General features: G+C 36.4%; 1 protein-coding gene across 1 annotated transcript in view; it reads right to left on the minus strand.

The window, feature by feature from the left end:
- Positions 1–329: 329 nt before the first annotated feature.
- The window catches only part of LOC140165758 (glucose dehydrogenase [FAD, quinone]-like), a 34,946-nt gene continuing 17,748 nt past the window's right edge, over positions 330–17,527 (minus strand). The window contains exons 7-13 of the mRNA XM_072189079.1: positions 16,753–16,869; positions 8,899–8,955; positions 8,251–8,348; positions 7,875–8,067; positions 6,933–6,985; positions 5,776–5,940; positions 330–584 (exon numbers count right to left, since the gene is read on the minus strand). Of these exons, the coding sequence (XP_072045180.1) occupies positions 410–584; positions 5,776–5,940; positions 6,933–6,985; positions 7,875–8,067; positions 8,251–8,348; positions 8,899–8,955; positions 16,753–16,869 (858 nt within the window). The 3' untranslated portion in view covers positions 330–409. The remainder of the gene's footprint in view (positions 585–5,775; positions 5,941–6,932; positions 6,986–7,874; positions 8,068–8,250; positions 8,349–8,898; positions 8,956–16,752; positions 16,870–17,527) is intronic.

Consider the following 17,527-nt stretch of genomic DNA (forward strand, 5'->3'; position numbering starts at 1 on the left):
ATAATTAGTCATTATGTTAGAAGTTTTTGCATTAAGTTTCAAAAATGTTTTCTGAATGCTATTAAAACGTTTTATACCCTTTATAAAATAAGCAGTTTAAGTAAAACACATTGTGTCTTGTGATTGTTGTAGTGTTATTGTTAGTCCTTAAACCAAAATGTAACAATGCGGTGCACCTTTGAAAGATGGAATAAAGTATCAACGTGCTGATCTATCAATAACCAATGAAATGATAGAATTTCTGCCGAATGACAATGTATAAAATTTCACGGTATTGAAGCATTGTAAATTCATAGTACAAAAGCAAATTTATCGTAATTTACCGTAACCAAGTCAATTTGCTAGCAATTACATTCATTGTTGCATGGCGGGAATAGCTTGTTGTTCTTGATATTAAAACTCTCGGCACTTATAGAGAAGCTCCCGTAGATTGCTTATAACGCTGTATGATATCATCATGTTCGTTCGTGATATAAGCCACACCCTTCTCAGCAATCATAATGGTAGGAGCACTGCTATTGGCCGATGGCAAATGTGGCATTATAGACGCATCGATGACCCGTAACCCGTGAATACCTCGCACTCTGTCAAATGAAAATGCTTTGTCATTATTTAACTGCTTATATCTTTATATTGGTAACTTAAGTATTTAAAAGATAATGTCAAAATGTCGTGACTTAACAACGATATTATCTATATATTAGCTATTTAGTCCGGCCGAACTTCAGCAATTTCTTCTTCTGCTTCTTAGTAGGTTTTCAGTAGTTTCTTATTCCAGCCGAACTTCTTGCAACCTGATATAATTTGCTGTAGCCCCATATAAAAAAATGAGACCTTTCCGGATAACTTCCCGATAGTCACCGGGTAGACACCGGCAAATTTCACATGCAAATTAGATAGGTAGCGGGTGACTACCCGATAAATTTTTGGGAAACCATAGTGGATACCTTTCAGGTAATAGGTACCGGATGACTACCCGATGTATTTTTTGGGAAACTAGCGGGTAACTACCCGGTGACTTTTTTTGGGAACTAGCGGATAACTACCCGATAACATTTCGGGGACCTAGCGGATAACTTTTGGTGACAATATACCTGGTGACCTCTTTGGAGACTTCCTATTGACCTTTTGGGGAATGCAGAAATACATATTCATGAGTATGCACAAATTTATTAGACAGTTAGTAAGCTTATTATTTGAATTGTAGTTTTTGGAGAAATACAACTCTGTAGGCATGGCAGTTGAGCTTATAAAGTGCTATCTTGCAATTTAAGAAACTTGAAAGTGTATAATGTAATTGTAGTTATTGTACAAAAATATTCTTCTGATGTAATTTGGTTCACACCTTTATAAGCTGCATACATGTACCTTAATTAATGTACAACCAAATTGTTATGATATAGCATGTGTATTACAGTACCTAAATGTGATGGCACAACTATAATTTTTATATCAAATATATAATTTATTTACAACAAATAGCTTAACATAAAGCTTATATCAGTTAATTGACACATTAGCTGATGGTATTAATTTAATTGACATTAATTTACTGTCAAAATCATGTATGATTTACTAGAAAAGATATAAACTAAAACATTCAAATGTGTCATATATTAGGTACATGTATAAAGACTGCATCAATATACAAATCATTTCATACAAATTTTCCTACCTGCATTATCATATGAAATCAAACATTCAATGCTTTATAATTCCTACAGCATGTTCCAGATTAATTAGTAAACATCTTGTAATGTTCTACATGTAAATCCATACATTTGGACCACAAATAACTTGAATATTCTGCACAAATATATTCTAACTGCCAACAGCTAGCTGCTCCACTTTGACACAATTGATCACAACATCTTAATTTCTCGTCTTTCTAAGCGAATTTGTGTCAAAGGACCCGCATTAAACTGGTTTCGTTCATATCTTGCTGATTGGTCTACCCAATTGGATATAGCAGGTCAACTCTCAGAGCCAATTATCTCGCAGTTTGGTTTGCCACAGGGCTCTGTAGTTGGACCTGTTGGCTACACTGTGTACACCCTTCCAGTTGGTGACATTGCAAATTATCATAATATTTCTCATCATGTTTATGCCGATGATACACAATTATATGTATCATTTAATCCCAAAGTGCCGGGCGATCTTGACAGTGCAATAATTCGACTTCAAAATTGTGTATTGGATATAAAAAACTGGATGACTGCAAACAAACTGTCGTTAAATGATAGTAAAACAGAATTCTTTATAGCTGCATCACCATATTATTATAACAAACATTTGCCACCTAATATAACTTTATCTATTGGAAATGAACGCATCGAATCTGCAAAGACCATTAGGAATCTGGGTGCTTTTTTCAATACTCACATGACTATGTCTTCTCATATTACAAATGTTAGCAAATCTGTTATTTTTCATCTTCGAAACATCGCTAGAATTAGGAAATATATAGACCAACCTACATGTCATCAAGCCACACGTTCATTGATACTTTCTCGTCTTGACTATTGTAATGGCCTTCTCTCGTCATCACCATCTACTCATATTATTCGTTTACAACGTCTTCAAAACTGGGCAGCACGTCTTGTATTTGAAGTTGACCGAAAACACTCAGCGGGTCCACTTTTGAAATCACTTCATTGGCTGCCAATACGCCAAAGGATCATTTTCAAATTACTTTTGCTTGTATATAAATGTCTTCATAACCAAGGACCAACATATTTGTCAAATTGCTTATCATTGTATGTTCCTAAGAGACAACTCCGATCTTGCGATGATTATCTTCGTCTTGACTATCCCATGACTAGAGTCTTAGCTGGTGATAGAACTTTTATAGTTTTTGCATCAAAAGAGTGGAATAAGCTACCTGTCTATATTAGACAATCTTCATCAACAAATGCATTCAAAAAAGCGCTTAAAACTTATTTGTTCCCATAACATGTTCTTATTGATATTGTAATTTGTATTATTTTTAAGATGCACCTTCAAAATGTAGTTTTAAGTTGTAGTATTAAGGTATTTTAATTTGTAAGCGCTCTGAGCCTTATGGAAATGGCGCAAATGCTCTATGTATTGTATTATTGTATTGTATTGTATTCATTCAGTGATCTTTGACCATATACCCACCCACAATGCATTCTTAAGATGCTTTATGCTATTTTCAAGGTCAAATTAAAAGCGGATAACCACCGTTATGTTTCTGGGAACCTTCTGGGTAACTCATTTGAAATATTTGAGTTTTTGGGAGACTTCCGGATGTCTACCCGAAAACTTTTGGGTAACTCTGGAAAAGGTACCCGAAAGGTTTCTGATGACCACCGAATGGTCATCGGCTGGTCACCGGGAAACTTTTCTTTTTGCTATGGGGCTCCATCTTTATTTGACCGATTATGACTAATCTTGGGTAAAAGCTTCACTACCCCAGTCTTTACATTTGACATGACCCATTTGGGTTTAAACGTCACGCTTGAGTAATTTTGGCTGAAAATGTGATTTTTATCAAAACTGCTTTTTCTACAAATTACACAGATTTGAGGTGATATCATTAGGGTGTATTTCTGGTACATAACCAAATAACTTCAAAATTCTTCTTCTCCTACAGATTACATGGTACAGAGATGAGACCGATTATGCATTGACTTTATGTTGGGTCCTCACAGAATTTGAGTTCAAGATCATGCAGGGGGTAAAACAGGGTTGAATACTGAAAATCGTCTTAAAATTCACTCTTTTCTGCATATAAAGTGCTGTGATCATTGCAATAATGCTAAAGGTGCATTAGGTACACATAGGATTGTAACCAGGTTTGGCTTAAACATGGGGAAGGGTCTGTCTTCTTGGGGATCAAAAAGGGCATAATTCATAAGTTGGTCTAATGCCCGTTCTGACAAAATCCGGAACAAGTCATTTTTGACATTTCATGATTTGAATAAAAATGTAAGCACTGGACAATAACCTTTAAAATGATACCAAAATTATATACGAGCGTAAATAGCATCAATACTTTTCAATATATGGATAATTTGGTAAATGTTTGCCAAATTGATATTGAGTAATGGGTCAATTATTAGTTATTAGTACTTTAAAGGATTTGAAAGTCCACGTAGTCCCACAGTCAAATACCATGAAATTAAGATTTCCAAAATTATATTTGTTATGGGAATGTCATCTTAAAAGGCCTATAACTCAACAACATGCCTGGCGACTTGTTCCGGGTTTTGTTGGAGCTGGTCACATATGTGATGTTGATATGATTCAAAATATGATGAAGGTCATTTCAAGGTCATAAGAGGACAAACAAAGGTTTGGCTGGACTTTTGTGTTTCAACAGTTTTCTCTTCTTCTTCCTTCTGGCAATCCGGTTATCACCACTACTTTCTCCTACAGAGTACGTGGTACAGTAATGAAACTTAGACATTGGCATTGGCTATAATAGCCGGGCCTATGTGGTCGTCACAGATTTGGGGTCAAAGTTCATTAAGGGGATATTTCCGGTACATAACCAAATACCTTCAAAATGCTTCTGTTCCTATAGATTACATGGTATAGAGATGAGGCTGGCACATGTACGTTAGCATTAGCTAGTGTCTATGGGGTTCTCACAAATTCTGAATTCAAGGTCATACAGGGATCAAACAGGGTTGATTACTGAAAATCACCTTAAAATGCACTATTTGTTGCATATTAAAGGAGTATTTCGTGATCCTAGCATCCTCTATTTATGTCATTTTTCATTAGATATCCACGAAAAAACCTTTTCCCAAAATTTCATTGATTCCGATTTTGCGTTCGCGAGTTATGCATTATTATGTGTATTACACTGCTCCATAGACAATGCGTTGTAATTTCGTTCTGGTGCACCAGAACGAAATTCAAATTTCACGATATCTTTGCTAAACGAATTAATCTGCAAGAAATATTTTGTACATAAACATTATGTAGCCAGAGGTTTCCAGTGATATAAAAATCTCAACTTTTTTGAGAAAAGTGGGGATGAGGCTGTGGATCACGAAATGCCCTTTTAAGTGCTGTGATCATCAGAATCAAAGTCAAATTTTGTTATTTGATGGGTTGTTATGACACTTAGTACATGCATTCTACACAAAAAGTCATACTCATCAGAGGTCATTTGAAGGTCACGGCAGGACTTCGAGATCTTTTTAGACCACAGCATGTCTGGTGTCTTTTTCATCTTTTCAACTAAAAGAGTTTGTTCATTCGTTCTGCAAAGAAACTCGGCGAGTTTGCTTGCCACCATGGTTACTACTTTTTTGAGTGATGTTTTGTTTATACTTGCATATTCGGTCAATTAATTATTGTGTCTTATGGTCAAAGCGTAAAGATTTGCCCATTTTATTAAACCATGTTTCCTGTACTACGCCTTATTACTAGCATTATGTTCCCTAAGGCCAATAATAAAACTGATTTGTTTCCTGAAGGCCATGCGCATTTCGGTTTGGAGAACCATTTCATAGCATTTTGTTTTTTTATTTCCGAAATCTTGAAAAAATTACATATAATGTATATTATATATAATAATGTAAAAAATATTTCAACATGTTTTTTTCTCATACATTTTATTTTACAAGCAATAATTATGAAATCATTACGATTATTCAAAATAAATGCATTTCTTAACAATGGAGTTTCACAATGCTGCTGTGATCGCGGTAACAAATATTAAGTTTAGTTTTGTCACAACATGATAAGCGGCGTTTTATTGCGTAGTACTAGTAAACTCTAATCCTATTAAACACTCACCTCAGCTGTGGATCAACTACTGCAGATCTATCGTTGATGGCACCCATTTTGCATGTACCTACAGGACTGTTAGCAGTGCTGGTAAAGTGTCTGATGTATGCATCCAAATTCTCATCTGAGAAGGCTAGCGGTTCACCTGGCAATCGCACATCACACAGCTCGATTCTATAATATCAAACACCATCAATATAAACTGGACTCAAAAAGAAACTTATAATTTTTCACAATGTCATGTCTTAAAATCCTGTCCATAAACAATGAACCAAAATTGCACGCAGGATTACTTCAAAAACACTGGCCAGTAACCAAACAGTTGTCCAACTGACACAACAGCAAAATGCACTGACATAGAACAGCTTCCTGGACCACATTCGCAGCCTAATAATTGGCACCCAACACAAGAAATCTGTGAGTAAGTGGAATAGTGTGGAACAAGACCTGTTCCTTGAAGAAAGTGTGTGAAAAGCAGAAGCAACCCCGTTCCACACTATTCCATTTACTCTTTGGATATTATCACCTGTGTAAGGATCTTGTACGCATTCTCACAGATTTCTTTTGGGTGCCAATTATTCGCATGTGAATGTGGTCCAGGAAGCTGTTCCGTGTCAGTTCATTTTGCTGGTTACTGACATGTGTTTAGAGTAGTTCCTTTTTGAGCCCAGTTTAGGTAGTTTTACATATCAATATGCATGGGATACTGAATATTCTGTTGGGAACATGGTGAGTGCAGTACGTTCACAATATTGCATATTCTGTAGATGATAAATATCTTTACATTATTCTCAAAATGGGATGCTGTTTTCTTGTATGATTTGTTAAATCCCTATACGTGACATTTCGCTTTCTGATATTGCAAAATGGTCATTTTAAATTGTGTTTGAAGAGACGGGAGGGGTATCTACCGATCATTAATTCCAGAGATTTGAGTGAGATGGAGACTGTGCTTAAATGCTGATTGGTCCTTAATGGTCCGCGTTTTGAGATATTTTCTCAAAATATCACGAGCTATCTTTTCCACAGAACCAATACTAGGCTTGTTTGTACTCACTCATTTTAATGTATTTTTCATACTGATTCCAAATATGGCCACAAGGACACGTGGAGAGCATTAATTCAACAATTTACGTCCGCAAAATCAAAAAATGGAATTTACTCACTTGCTCTTGCGCATTGTATTCGTATCCAACAATCGTTTTACTTCTCTCATACCCTGAAAATGTTAATTGGTATAATTTCAACAAATCATATTCATACATTACACCTATAAGTTTAATGGATGTTATACTGTAAAAATAACGACCAAAATAATATTTTTAACATGATATTGTAGTCTTTCAACACTTTCACAACTTCAGCTGTGTAACTTACACAAATTTCCTCTAAAAAGTGGTTCTTTTAATTTTATAAAACTCGATCTAGACTTTTCATACTGAACAGACTACAGCATATTAGTCTCCTACGCAGCCAGTTTGGTTACGCTCCCTCCACACAAACAGTCTGCCAATGACCACGTATACGGCGTTTCTGATTAGCTAAGGGGGCGACAATGCAAAGGTAATGAGAACCGAACAGCAGTGCTGCATCCGGGAACTTGATTGCCCGTGGGTTGAACCCACGCGAGCAGCACGTGCTGGATGACGTCATGGGAAACGGCTAGCCAATCAAAAAGACCTCGTTCGTTATCATTGGCAGACTGTTTGTGTGGAGGGTGCGGAACCACACTGGCTGCCGTGGAGACTAACAGCATATATGATCTGGATGAGTTGACATGCGCGCGCAGCATGTTTTGTTCAGGGCCCGTGCTTTTAAAACTCCCGCCACATCACAATACGGCATTGAACACTAGTCGTATACAGTTTGTATGCAACTCATGGAACGGGCACTTGACCTGACTTATTCACAGCTGGTAACCTCTTCTCTCGTCTCCTGGGTTATTGCACTTTTATGCGCCGGTTAGTTCGGTCACATTTGTATTATTTTGAAATTGTATCATATATTGTATAATATTTCTTGTTCTAAGCTATGTTGTGTAGTAAAAGTTCGCAATGTAGATCTAATATTTGTAGACTATAGGAAGGACCATATATGTAAACACATACCTTTTTCAAGATGGCAACATCCTGATCATGTTCTAAGTATCTTGGATCAATGTTTGGTGGGGCCTCAGGATCTTGCTTCTGTAATGTCAATTCTCCCTTGCTCTTTGGATGAAGAAGTATAAGAAGAAAGGTAACCCCTTCTTTCTTCATTCTTAGAGCCTCCCATTTGCTGTAGTCCATCATGTTGTCATAACTGGTACAATAATAATTTGAGATTTAATGGTTATACGAGCAACGAGAGCTGAATATGTTATTAGGGTAAAGGCTCGAATAAGCAGGCATTGCTAAGATCTTATGCTATTACATAAGTAATTATACCAGTATCATTTTATATTTTATCATCATCATAAATACATACAACATATTGTGTCCGTACCTTAACGATTTGTATCTAGTTAGAGTTGGTTCATCGTTTCCAAGATGAAAAAACATGGGAATAAAGTTCAGCTGAATATCTGGCCACTCGCACAACGGCTGAAAAGGATAAATCGTAAACGTGGCATAAATGTGAATTATCTCCGAAGACTTTATCAATTTTAATTTGCTATTTAAAGCCATAACCTGGACACAAACTTGAGAGATGTCACCGATTTTTGGTTATTACTTTTCCCAACATTAGACACTATACAGAAACCCAGGTCACCGAGATCGGGAGACTACATTCTTGGTAACTGAACGTAAATCATAGTTGAGTAATGTTGGTTGACTCTAACGTCAATGTCCAAAATCTCTATGTTGTTAACATAACAAATTACATTTACCAGCAGAGATGCTTTTCAATAAAAAAAACACTCTTTGAATTCTGTGCTCTCTTTCGCTGTTTACATTGACCTATTATTTACTGTTTATTCGTTTTATTTTGGTTTGTCCTGGTCTTGAACAACCTTCTGGGCGCGCGTCTTCAGTTTGATATGTGCATTTTGTTACCGATTAAATTTTATGAATTAGTTATGAAAAGAAACAAACAAATCATGGTTGCAAAAACAAAAGCTTGTCAGCTATTATACATATTTTACATACGTACATCAACGCCAGTTCTGAGTAAAGCTGTTCCTTCTATGCCATTCGATGACAAAATACCCTGCGAAAACAAAGTTAACACACTCATTACTTATTTATCATAACGTGTAAATAATTACACTCCGCACAGCTAAAACACATTTTTGTCCATGAAAGTCTTTAAATGTCTAGACAGCCAACCACGGTCGATAATTCTCGTAATAAAATGAACTGCTTAATGGTACACGACGTAGCCAAAAATATCGATTTTAATTATTTAAATCAATATATCATTGAAAAATAACACTTTGATGTTTTGCCAAAGTTCATTCTACAAATCATATACTTTGAAAACTTGCTTGATTTATTGTTGTTAATGAGTTATGTACGTTTTACAAAAGTGCTGTTGTTTCATCCTCTTTACAACATAACTCAAGAACCACATGACCTACAAAAGTATATCTGTGATATTTGAATCCTTCTACACGCTCGCTATGAAATAATCAATGCAATTTTTGCCAAAGCTCACTACCATTCGCAGGATGCTGTGAACGACCAAATCGCAACAGTTGAAAATAGTTACTAACCATGGAGGTATATACCTCCATGTACTAACCATTACTTATTTTGATAATCTGATTTATGTGTGAATAACGTTACACAATTACACTCCGCACAGCTAAAATACTACATTTTTGTCCATGAAAGTCTATAAATGTCAGCCAATCACGGTCGATATTTCTGGTAATAAAATGAGCTGCTTAAAACATCTTTCCGCATCTAACCAGTCAGCTACCTGCACAACCGATTCTTTTGTTCTGCAAGGCTCACTCAGTCATTTAATGAGGCAATACAAACGATCGAAATTGGTATTGAAATGAGAAAAATTTTGAGTTACACCTTTTCAGTGTAAAAATTGTTTTCTCAGCCAAATGAAAGCAATAATTTTCATTTTTCAGTAAATGGCTGGAAAAACTATAATGCTTGATACTGATTTTTTTTTTAAATCCTGGTGTTAAACTTAGGCCTGAAATTCAGTCATTTAGTGTAAGATATTCGATTTTTATAGGCTTCAGCTCGGCCCGCGAGCTTTTTCTTGGATCAACCTTTTAGCTTTTCAAAGTAATATAGTTCGCTAATGAAGGATTTTCCCCAACTTTCTAAAGCACATCACCGTGAGCTATATATCATAGTTTTGTCAGAATTTCCGTTTTGATTTCACCATCTTTCACTGTCGGCTGAAAAAATGTCTAAATCAACACGTGAAATCTAAAGGCTAAATACTAGCATTGTGGATCGATATCCCTGGGTTTATTTTTTTTTTAGGGATGCGGCGAGCACCGAGATCTCCACTCTTTCCCTATAGCAAAGAAATTCCCAGACCTATAGCGCTCCTACTGATCATGTTTAACCAGAACACCCAATTGGGGATTTAATCGCTGGTCGGGCAATTTGCTTTCAATGAAAAATTGACCTGGATAACAACAAAGGAAATATCGACTATTTCTGATGGTTGCTCTCGAGATAAAAGTACTCACCATTGCCTACTTTTACTTAGTTTGACATTTTCGGAGACTGAATGGAAAAAGGGTAAAACAAAAACGGAAATTCTGACAAAACTATAACATATGTGACCGTACAGCACGAATGAGCCGTAAATGTCCTCAATTGTATTCTGACTTACAGTGTAAAATGGGCATGAAGGTCATATTCATAGGTATTTCAATTTGGTGCTACGTGTATCTCATTAAATGAGGTACACGTAGCACCAAATTGAGGTACCTAGGAATACGACCTTCATGCCCATTTTACACTGTAACTCAGAATACAATTGAGGACATTTACGGCTCATTCGTGCTGTACGGTCACATATAGACCCACACGATGTGCTTTACAGAGGTGGGAAATATCTTTCTTTAGCAAACTATGTTAGTTTGAGACGCTAAAACATGAATTCCGTAAAAAGCTCGCAGGCGAATTCAAGGCCTATAAAATCAAAAATATCACACTAAAAGACACAATTTGATGCTTAATTTTAACACCAGGATTTTAAAAAAATGTATATCCAAGCACCAAGTTTTTAACTGACATTACTGAAGAAAAAAAAAAAAATATTGCTTTATATTTGACCGAGAAAATTAATTTCATAGCAAAAAGGTGTATCTCTGAACTGTGCTGATTTTTACATCGATCGACTTTTAGCGCGACTAAGCATTTCTAAAGAATTGGTTGTCCAGGCGGCAGACTGTAACCTCATTTAAATCGTGTGTCATGCTTACACATCTCAATTGTTTACATATTGATTTATATTTCGGTAATCGATTACATTTAACCAATCAAAAGAAAGAATGCCTTTAACAAATGGATAAGCCTAGGTTGATCTCTATCTTACCAGCGGTAAACTCCGTATTAAAAAATACTCTTAATGTACTCATATATTCATAACATTTTATGCGATTCTTTCTGTTAAACAAAAAAGTCATAGTATGACTTATTGTTTCCTCTATAGGCCAACATATTTTAGTTAAATATAGATCTTCTTTTGTCGTGGTAGGACAGAAACCTGCATGAGCTTAAGGCGATTTAATACCCTGATTTTCATCAGTACCCATCTTTTTTTTTGGTTGCATATTTAAAAAGTATATAAATATGTTCATCATCTCATGTCCTGAACTTATAAAATATCTCTACATACAAAGTGGTTTTAAACCATTTTAGAAAATCATTTTAGCCCTATATATTTTTTTGTTTACCGTATCCTGGTAACTGAGATGTGTGTTTCATAACAAACCATAATTTATTCTATTGAACATGTCCAAGTAGAATACATGAATAGAATACATTAAATCCTTTGTTATACTATCTATAGAAATATACTCACTGATTATAACACTGAATAAATTATATAGGCCTAAATAATCTCTTCCACATAGACAATTTAATACTACACCATGTATGTATCTTCCATAATATGTTGTTAGGAAAAGAGATTAAAAAAGGCTATAAGGTCATCAAAGGTCAGGTTATAGGTCAATTGGTTCAGGTCAAATTCAGGCATCAATTTTGAATACATGTGATAGTCTGTGATATCATACATGTCATAATGAGGCATCAATTTTGATATTTTGTCTGTTACTGGATATATAATGGAAATGTGTGAGGTGGATATACTAAAATACCTTGGGATGTAAATGGTGAGTACAATTTAGATTGCCTAGTTGAGTTGAATTGGGCAAATAAATATCAAATAGTTACCAAAATCACAAAAATGAAACTACCTAATATGGTGGTATAGGTGACAAAAATACAATCTTTTTCAACATTGCTGTAGTGTGGTTGTGGTAACCTGTTACCTATGGCTTAATTAAGTTTCAGTGACATAGTGTTGCATGTTCAAAATACAAAAAAATATAGCTCGACATTGAAAATAGAAGCATTTTAACCGGTTCGTTTTTTGTTAGTTGTGGAGCACCAAGTTCATGAAGTCATAAAAGAAATCAGGGACCACTTATTTCCATTTTACATATCAACATTATTTCCCTAATGTGTTAGCAACACATGTCCAAAATTTTAACGAAATCCGTTGATAGTAAGCTTTCCAAAATGAAGTGAATTTAAATCATCAGTGATGTACCTCCTTTTGGCTTCTATCTTCAAAAGCATGTAAGCTACATTGATACCGATGCCACCAATAAAACGAGAAGATTTGCCCCTTCATTTTGCATACCACTTTGTCCAATTTTTTTGTAATTTCTTCACAAAATGCAAAAAATGCAAAAAAAAATCAATGGGTGTAGTACCCCCTTAACTTGCTTTGCCATAGAAAATATACTGCAAATATGTAGACATAGAATCCTTTTCCTCTGTTGTTATAGCGCCGGCTCCTTCTGGTACTGTAGCTTTTAAAGGTACTGCAACGTGATTCTTGAACAGAATGGACAAATTGATATGATAGGGATCAGCCAATCATTGCAATGTAAGAAATAAATTGAATCGTAAATTGATCAATTCGTTTATACATTGGTATAGAATTTATACAAAATTGCATTGACACAATATGTCAAAGGAGCCAACTTGAATTTATGCTACCTACAATCACCAGTGTGTATTGCATTACTTTGAAATAAAATAAAGGAGGGACAGCAGCACTTGTAAAATGATGGCATGCATGAAATTGACTACTCCCCATTCCAGAAAATGTTTTGGATTAAAAAATATTATCCTGTTTTGCCAAATGAAACATAACTAAATCCTAATCCTTTAGTTAGTTCTAAACACCCTAAAAATGCATGTTTTTGGCCCTTATTTCCAAACATTGACCAAATATTAAAATTTTACTTTCATTGCCAGTTAGGACTAGGATTTAGGATTTAGCTATGTTTCATTTGGTAAAACATGATAATATTTTTTTAATCCAAAAAAATTAGTGCTGTATTTTTCTGGAATAGGGAGTAAGTTACATTTGAATGCAATTAGAGTCGAAATCGTGAGATTTTGTGTACATGTGTAAAATGATGGGAAAGCTGATGATGTATTACTTTTGTTGTAAGCCATGGTACTCGTACCTGCAGGTTTTGTCCAACTGGAAGATCACATATGCAATCTATGTTCATTTTGCCCAGGAGTGGTGATGGCCCAATTCCAGAAAGCATTAACAACTGCATACAAAGATTCGTGTTGCTTTTTTAAAATATTGTAGGATAAAGCTATTCAATCTACAATCTTGTTAGGGCCAACAATTAGGTAAATAGTACGAGACGTTTTCAGGATGTATGTATTCCATGAAACCTATCGAAGGACAAATTGTACTTTTTTACGCAAATCCCGTCCAGCACACAACCCAACTTGAAAAAAGCAAGGGAATGTGCCGGCGCGGGATTCAAACCCACGACATTCCGATCACTAGACGGATGCCCTCACCATTAGGCCACCAGTTCCCACTGATAAGCGGTGGTTGAAACTGGGTGCTAATATAAAGGCAATCGATGAAAACAATCACACAAATATGAGATGAGTACAAAAGTGCAGGAAATCATTGCTGATACTTAATCGCTTCCCCAGCATCACACAAGTAATGTCGGAAATGGGGCAACGCATCCTGCACATATTAACACAATGGGAAAACGATCCGTCTAGTGATCGGAAGGTCGTGGGTTCGAATCCCGCACCGGGACATTCCTTTACTTTTTTTCAAGTTGGATTGCGTGTCGGTCGGGATTTGTGTTTATTTGTTGTCTTGTTTAATTGTAACATTGGGTTGGTAAACTGTTCTTTCTTGCATCTACGGTCTACCCAAAGTCCATAAAGCCAGCGTACCTGTCAGACCAATTGTGTCCAGCATCGGCTCGGTATGTTATAGCCTTGCCCGTTTCCTGGCAGACCTTTTATCACCCTTGGTTGGGAATTCCCCTCACCATATCCAGAATTCCCAGGACTTTGTTTCCAAGTTACAAACTCTTAAACTTGATGAAGCGGAAGTCTTGACATCTTACGATGTGACCGCTCTGTTCACCAGTGTTCCGGTCGATGGTGCTTTGGATATAGTAAAAGAATTGCTTGATAAAGACAAGAGCTGGACAAAAAGAACATATCTCAATGAAAAGAAATAATCAAGCTCCTTGAATTCTGCTTAACCACCACTTATTTCAAGTTTAGAGGACAATTATACCAACAAGATCATGGATGCGCAATGGGCCTCCCGGTTAGCCCGATTATCGCCAACGTATACATGGAATGGTTTGAAAACAAAGCGCTAACATCCACCGCTGACCCCCCCAAGAATTTGGCTTCGTTATGTGGACGATACCTTCGTGGTAATCAATAAGGAGAAAGTCCAACAGTTCACTGACCACATTAACAGTCAAAATGAACATATCAAATTTACCAACGATCCAGAGAAGGACGGTCAATTACCATTCCTAGATTCTTTGGTAAAAAGACAAACAGACGGTACGGTAAAGGTCAGTATTTACCGGAAACCTACACATACTGACCAGTATTTGGCTTTTGATTCCCACCATCCACTTGAACACAAACTCAGTGTAATCAGAACCCTTTTCCATCGGGCAGATACTTTAGTTACTGATACGGAAGATCGAGAAAAAGAATAAATCACGTCAAAGGGGCCCTTAGACGCTGCGGCTACGAGGAGTGGAGTTTTAAACGTGCTCAAACCAAAAAACAACCGGTTGAAAAACCGATTCGGAATCCTCTTCCAAAAATAAGACATTTGTTGTAGTTCCGTACGTCCAGGGCCTATCAGAAAAGGTCAAAAGAATACTCGGCAGTTACGGTGTATCGGTGGTATTCAAACCGCACCAAACGCTTCGCCAATTGAATACATGAATACAAAAGCCACCTAAGTCCATGCGAAGTTATTTTGAGAGAAAAACCCGTGTATCATTTTAATTCCTTCAGTTAGATTTACCTGGTCAATATGGTAAGTTTTACGTGCAAATGAGTGGATTAACCTGTATTAGGTATGACGATTAGCATTTCAGGGACTTCGTGGGGTTCATTTTAAATTTTGGACAACAATGTTAGAATGAGATTACCACTAGTAAGATAATACAAAATAAAGCACACAGGTATGTATAATGTTGATAAGCATTCTGCCATGTAATATAAACCACACACTTTCCTTTGTTAAACCCATTTTTTGTTCAAAAGTCATTCTCTAGCAATGAATGTGTTACAAGTGGACTTTTATACATACTGGATTTCAATCAATGTGTTACAAGACTCAAATCATGGAATTGGGTGATTCTTTCATACATGCTATTTTTCACATGCCCAATAGACACAGAGAATGAATTTGAGTTGTTCTTTCATGCATATGACAGGCCTATGTATAGCAACAATTTCCCATGCTTAACTCAATTTGGCCAAAGTATGGACTTAGGTGGCTTTTGTATTCATATATTCAATTACTTGTTGCCCCAAAAGACAAACCTCGCGAGGAAGACAAGTCAGGAGTTGTGTACCGTGTACCCCGTGAAGGCTGCGAGAAAGTGTACGTGGGTGAAACCAAGCGAACCCTCGGTGAGCGCCTGAAAGAACACACTGCTAAGACAACCTCAAATCAGTCGGCATTAGCAGAGCACAGCAAGGACACCGGACATAAACCGGACATTGGAAATGTTAAAGTCCTCTGCAGAGAAGACAAGTTTTTGCCGAGGAAAGTGAGGGAAGCCATTAAAATCAAACAAGAGACAAGCCCCACCCTAAATAGGGACGGGGCCGAGAACTTTCTAGAATATATGATTCTCTTCTAGAAACACTATCACAAAGGACAAAAGGACATTGTCAACAACATCTAGAAACACTGTCACTGGAGAATCATCAGTCAGTCTACCAACAGCATTACACCGCTGAGGACGGAGAATGGTTTCTCTGAAATATTCGGTTCAAAAAGTGAGTGTTGTTGACCAGTTTTAAAATACACCTTTGATGTTCTTTCTTTCTTATTAATTATATTCCGTTTCCTCTTGTAGCGAGCAATCGTTCCCTGGTATATTCATGTACAGGATGCGTTGCTCCGTTACCTACTTTATTTGTATAATACTGGGGAAGCGATTAAGCATCAGTAATGATCTCCTGTACTTATGTACTTATTTAATATTTGTTTTAACCACCGTATATCTGTGGGAGCTGGTGGTCTAATGGTGAAGGCATCCGTTTTGTGTTCGATCCCCCCGTTGGTTGGTAAAATTGTTCTTTCTTTCTTACTACAAGTACAACAATGAAGTACAACACTGTCACTGAAGTATGTTTAACATCATTTTATAACAAATAATTTCTGGAATTTTGTATACAAGAAGTTTTTGCAAATTGTGAATTATGTATAATCCTGGTCAATTTATTTACAGATGTAACTAACCTTTGGAGACTCTATTGTACCAGCTGATAGAATCACTTCCCGTAGGACTCGGACGTCCCTTTCTTTCTTATCAACTGTGACGTGTACGCCTATGGCTTGATTGTTACATATCACCACCTGTCAATTAAATAGTACATTAGGTTATATTAATGTGAAAACCTCCCAAGAAGCCGCTCTTTCGCGCGTACCCTCGTAATCACAGAACGCAGCCAAACCCACCTACAGGCTGAGTCAAAAAGAAGTAAACTCATGTTTGAGGGGCTGTAACTCAAGATCTGCACGGAATCTGCTAAAAATAAAAATACCACTGGAAAGAGAAAATTCTACACGTCTAAATAAAAAAAAGAATTGTTGCAATTGCTCACAGCAAACTAAAGTTATACCCATTTGAATGCAACCACCCATTTTTGTAGCTGCACACGGCTGATTGATTTTCATCCATTTTTGTAGCTGCACACGGCTGATTGATTTTCATCCATTTCAATTTCGACGAATCAGCAAAGTGCTAACAGGATTTATTTTTGAAAAGTCAACTTTTGCCTTTAATTAATATTCAACAAAATCCATGACGGTACTATAGTTTGTAGGGATACCAATTCAAGTCTTTACGAACGATCCGGCAGAAGCTTGATTGGGAATATTGGGTAAAGGATTGAGCTGATCTTTGATCTTGCTGTAACGCATGTCTAACTCTAGCGATGTTTACTTGTGATCTAGCAGTTCGTGGTCTGCGTGAAGCTTCCGGCTGTCTGTTCCTTAGTTTCCCATGCACATT

The sequence above is a fragment of the Amphiura filiformis genome, chromosome 12 (genome assembly GCF_039555335.1).
Source record: "Amphiura filiformis chromosome 12, Afil_fr2py, whole genome shotgun sequence".
Taxonomy (NCBI): domain Eukaryota; kingdom Metazoa; phylum Echinodermata; class Ophiuroidea; order Amphilepidida; family Amphiuridae; genus Amphiura; species Amphiura filiformis.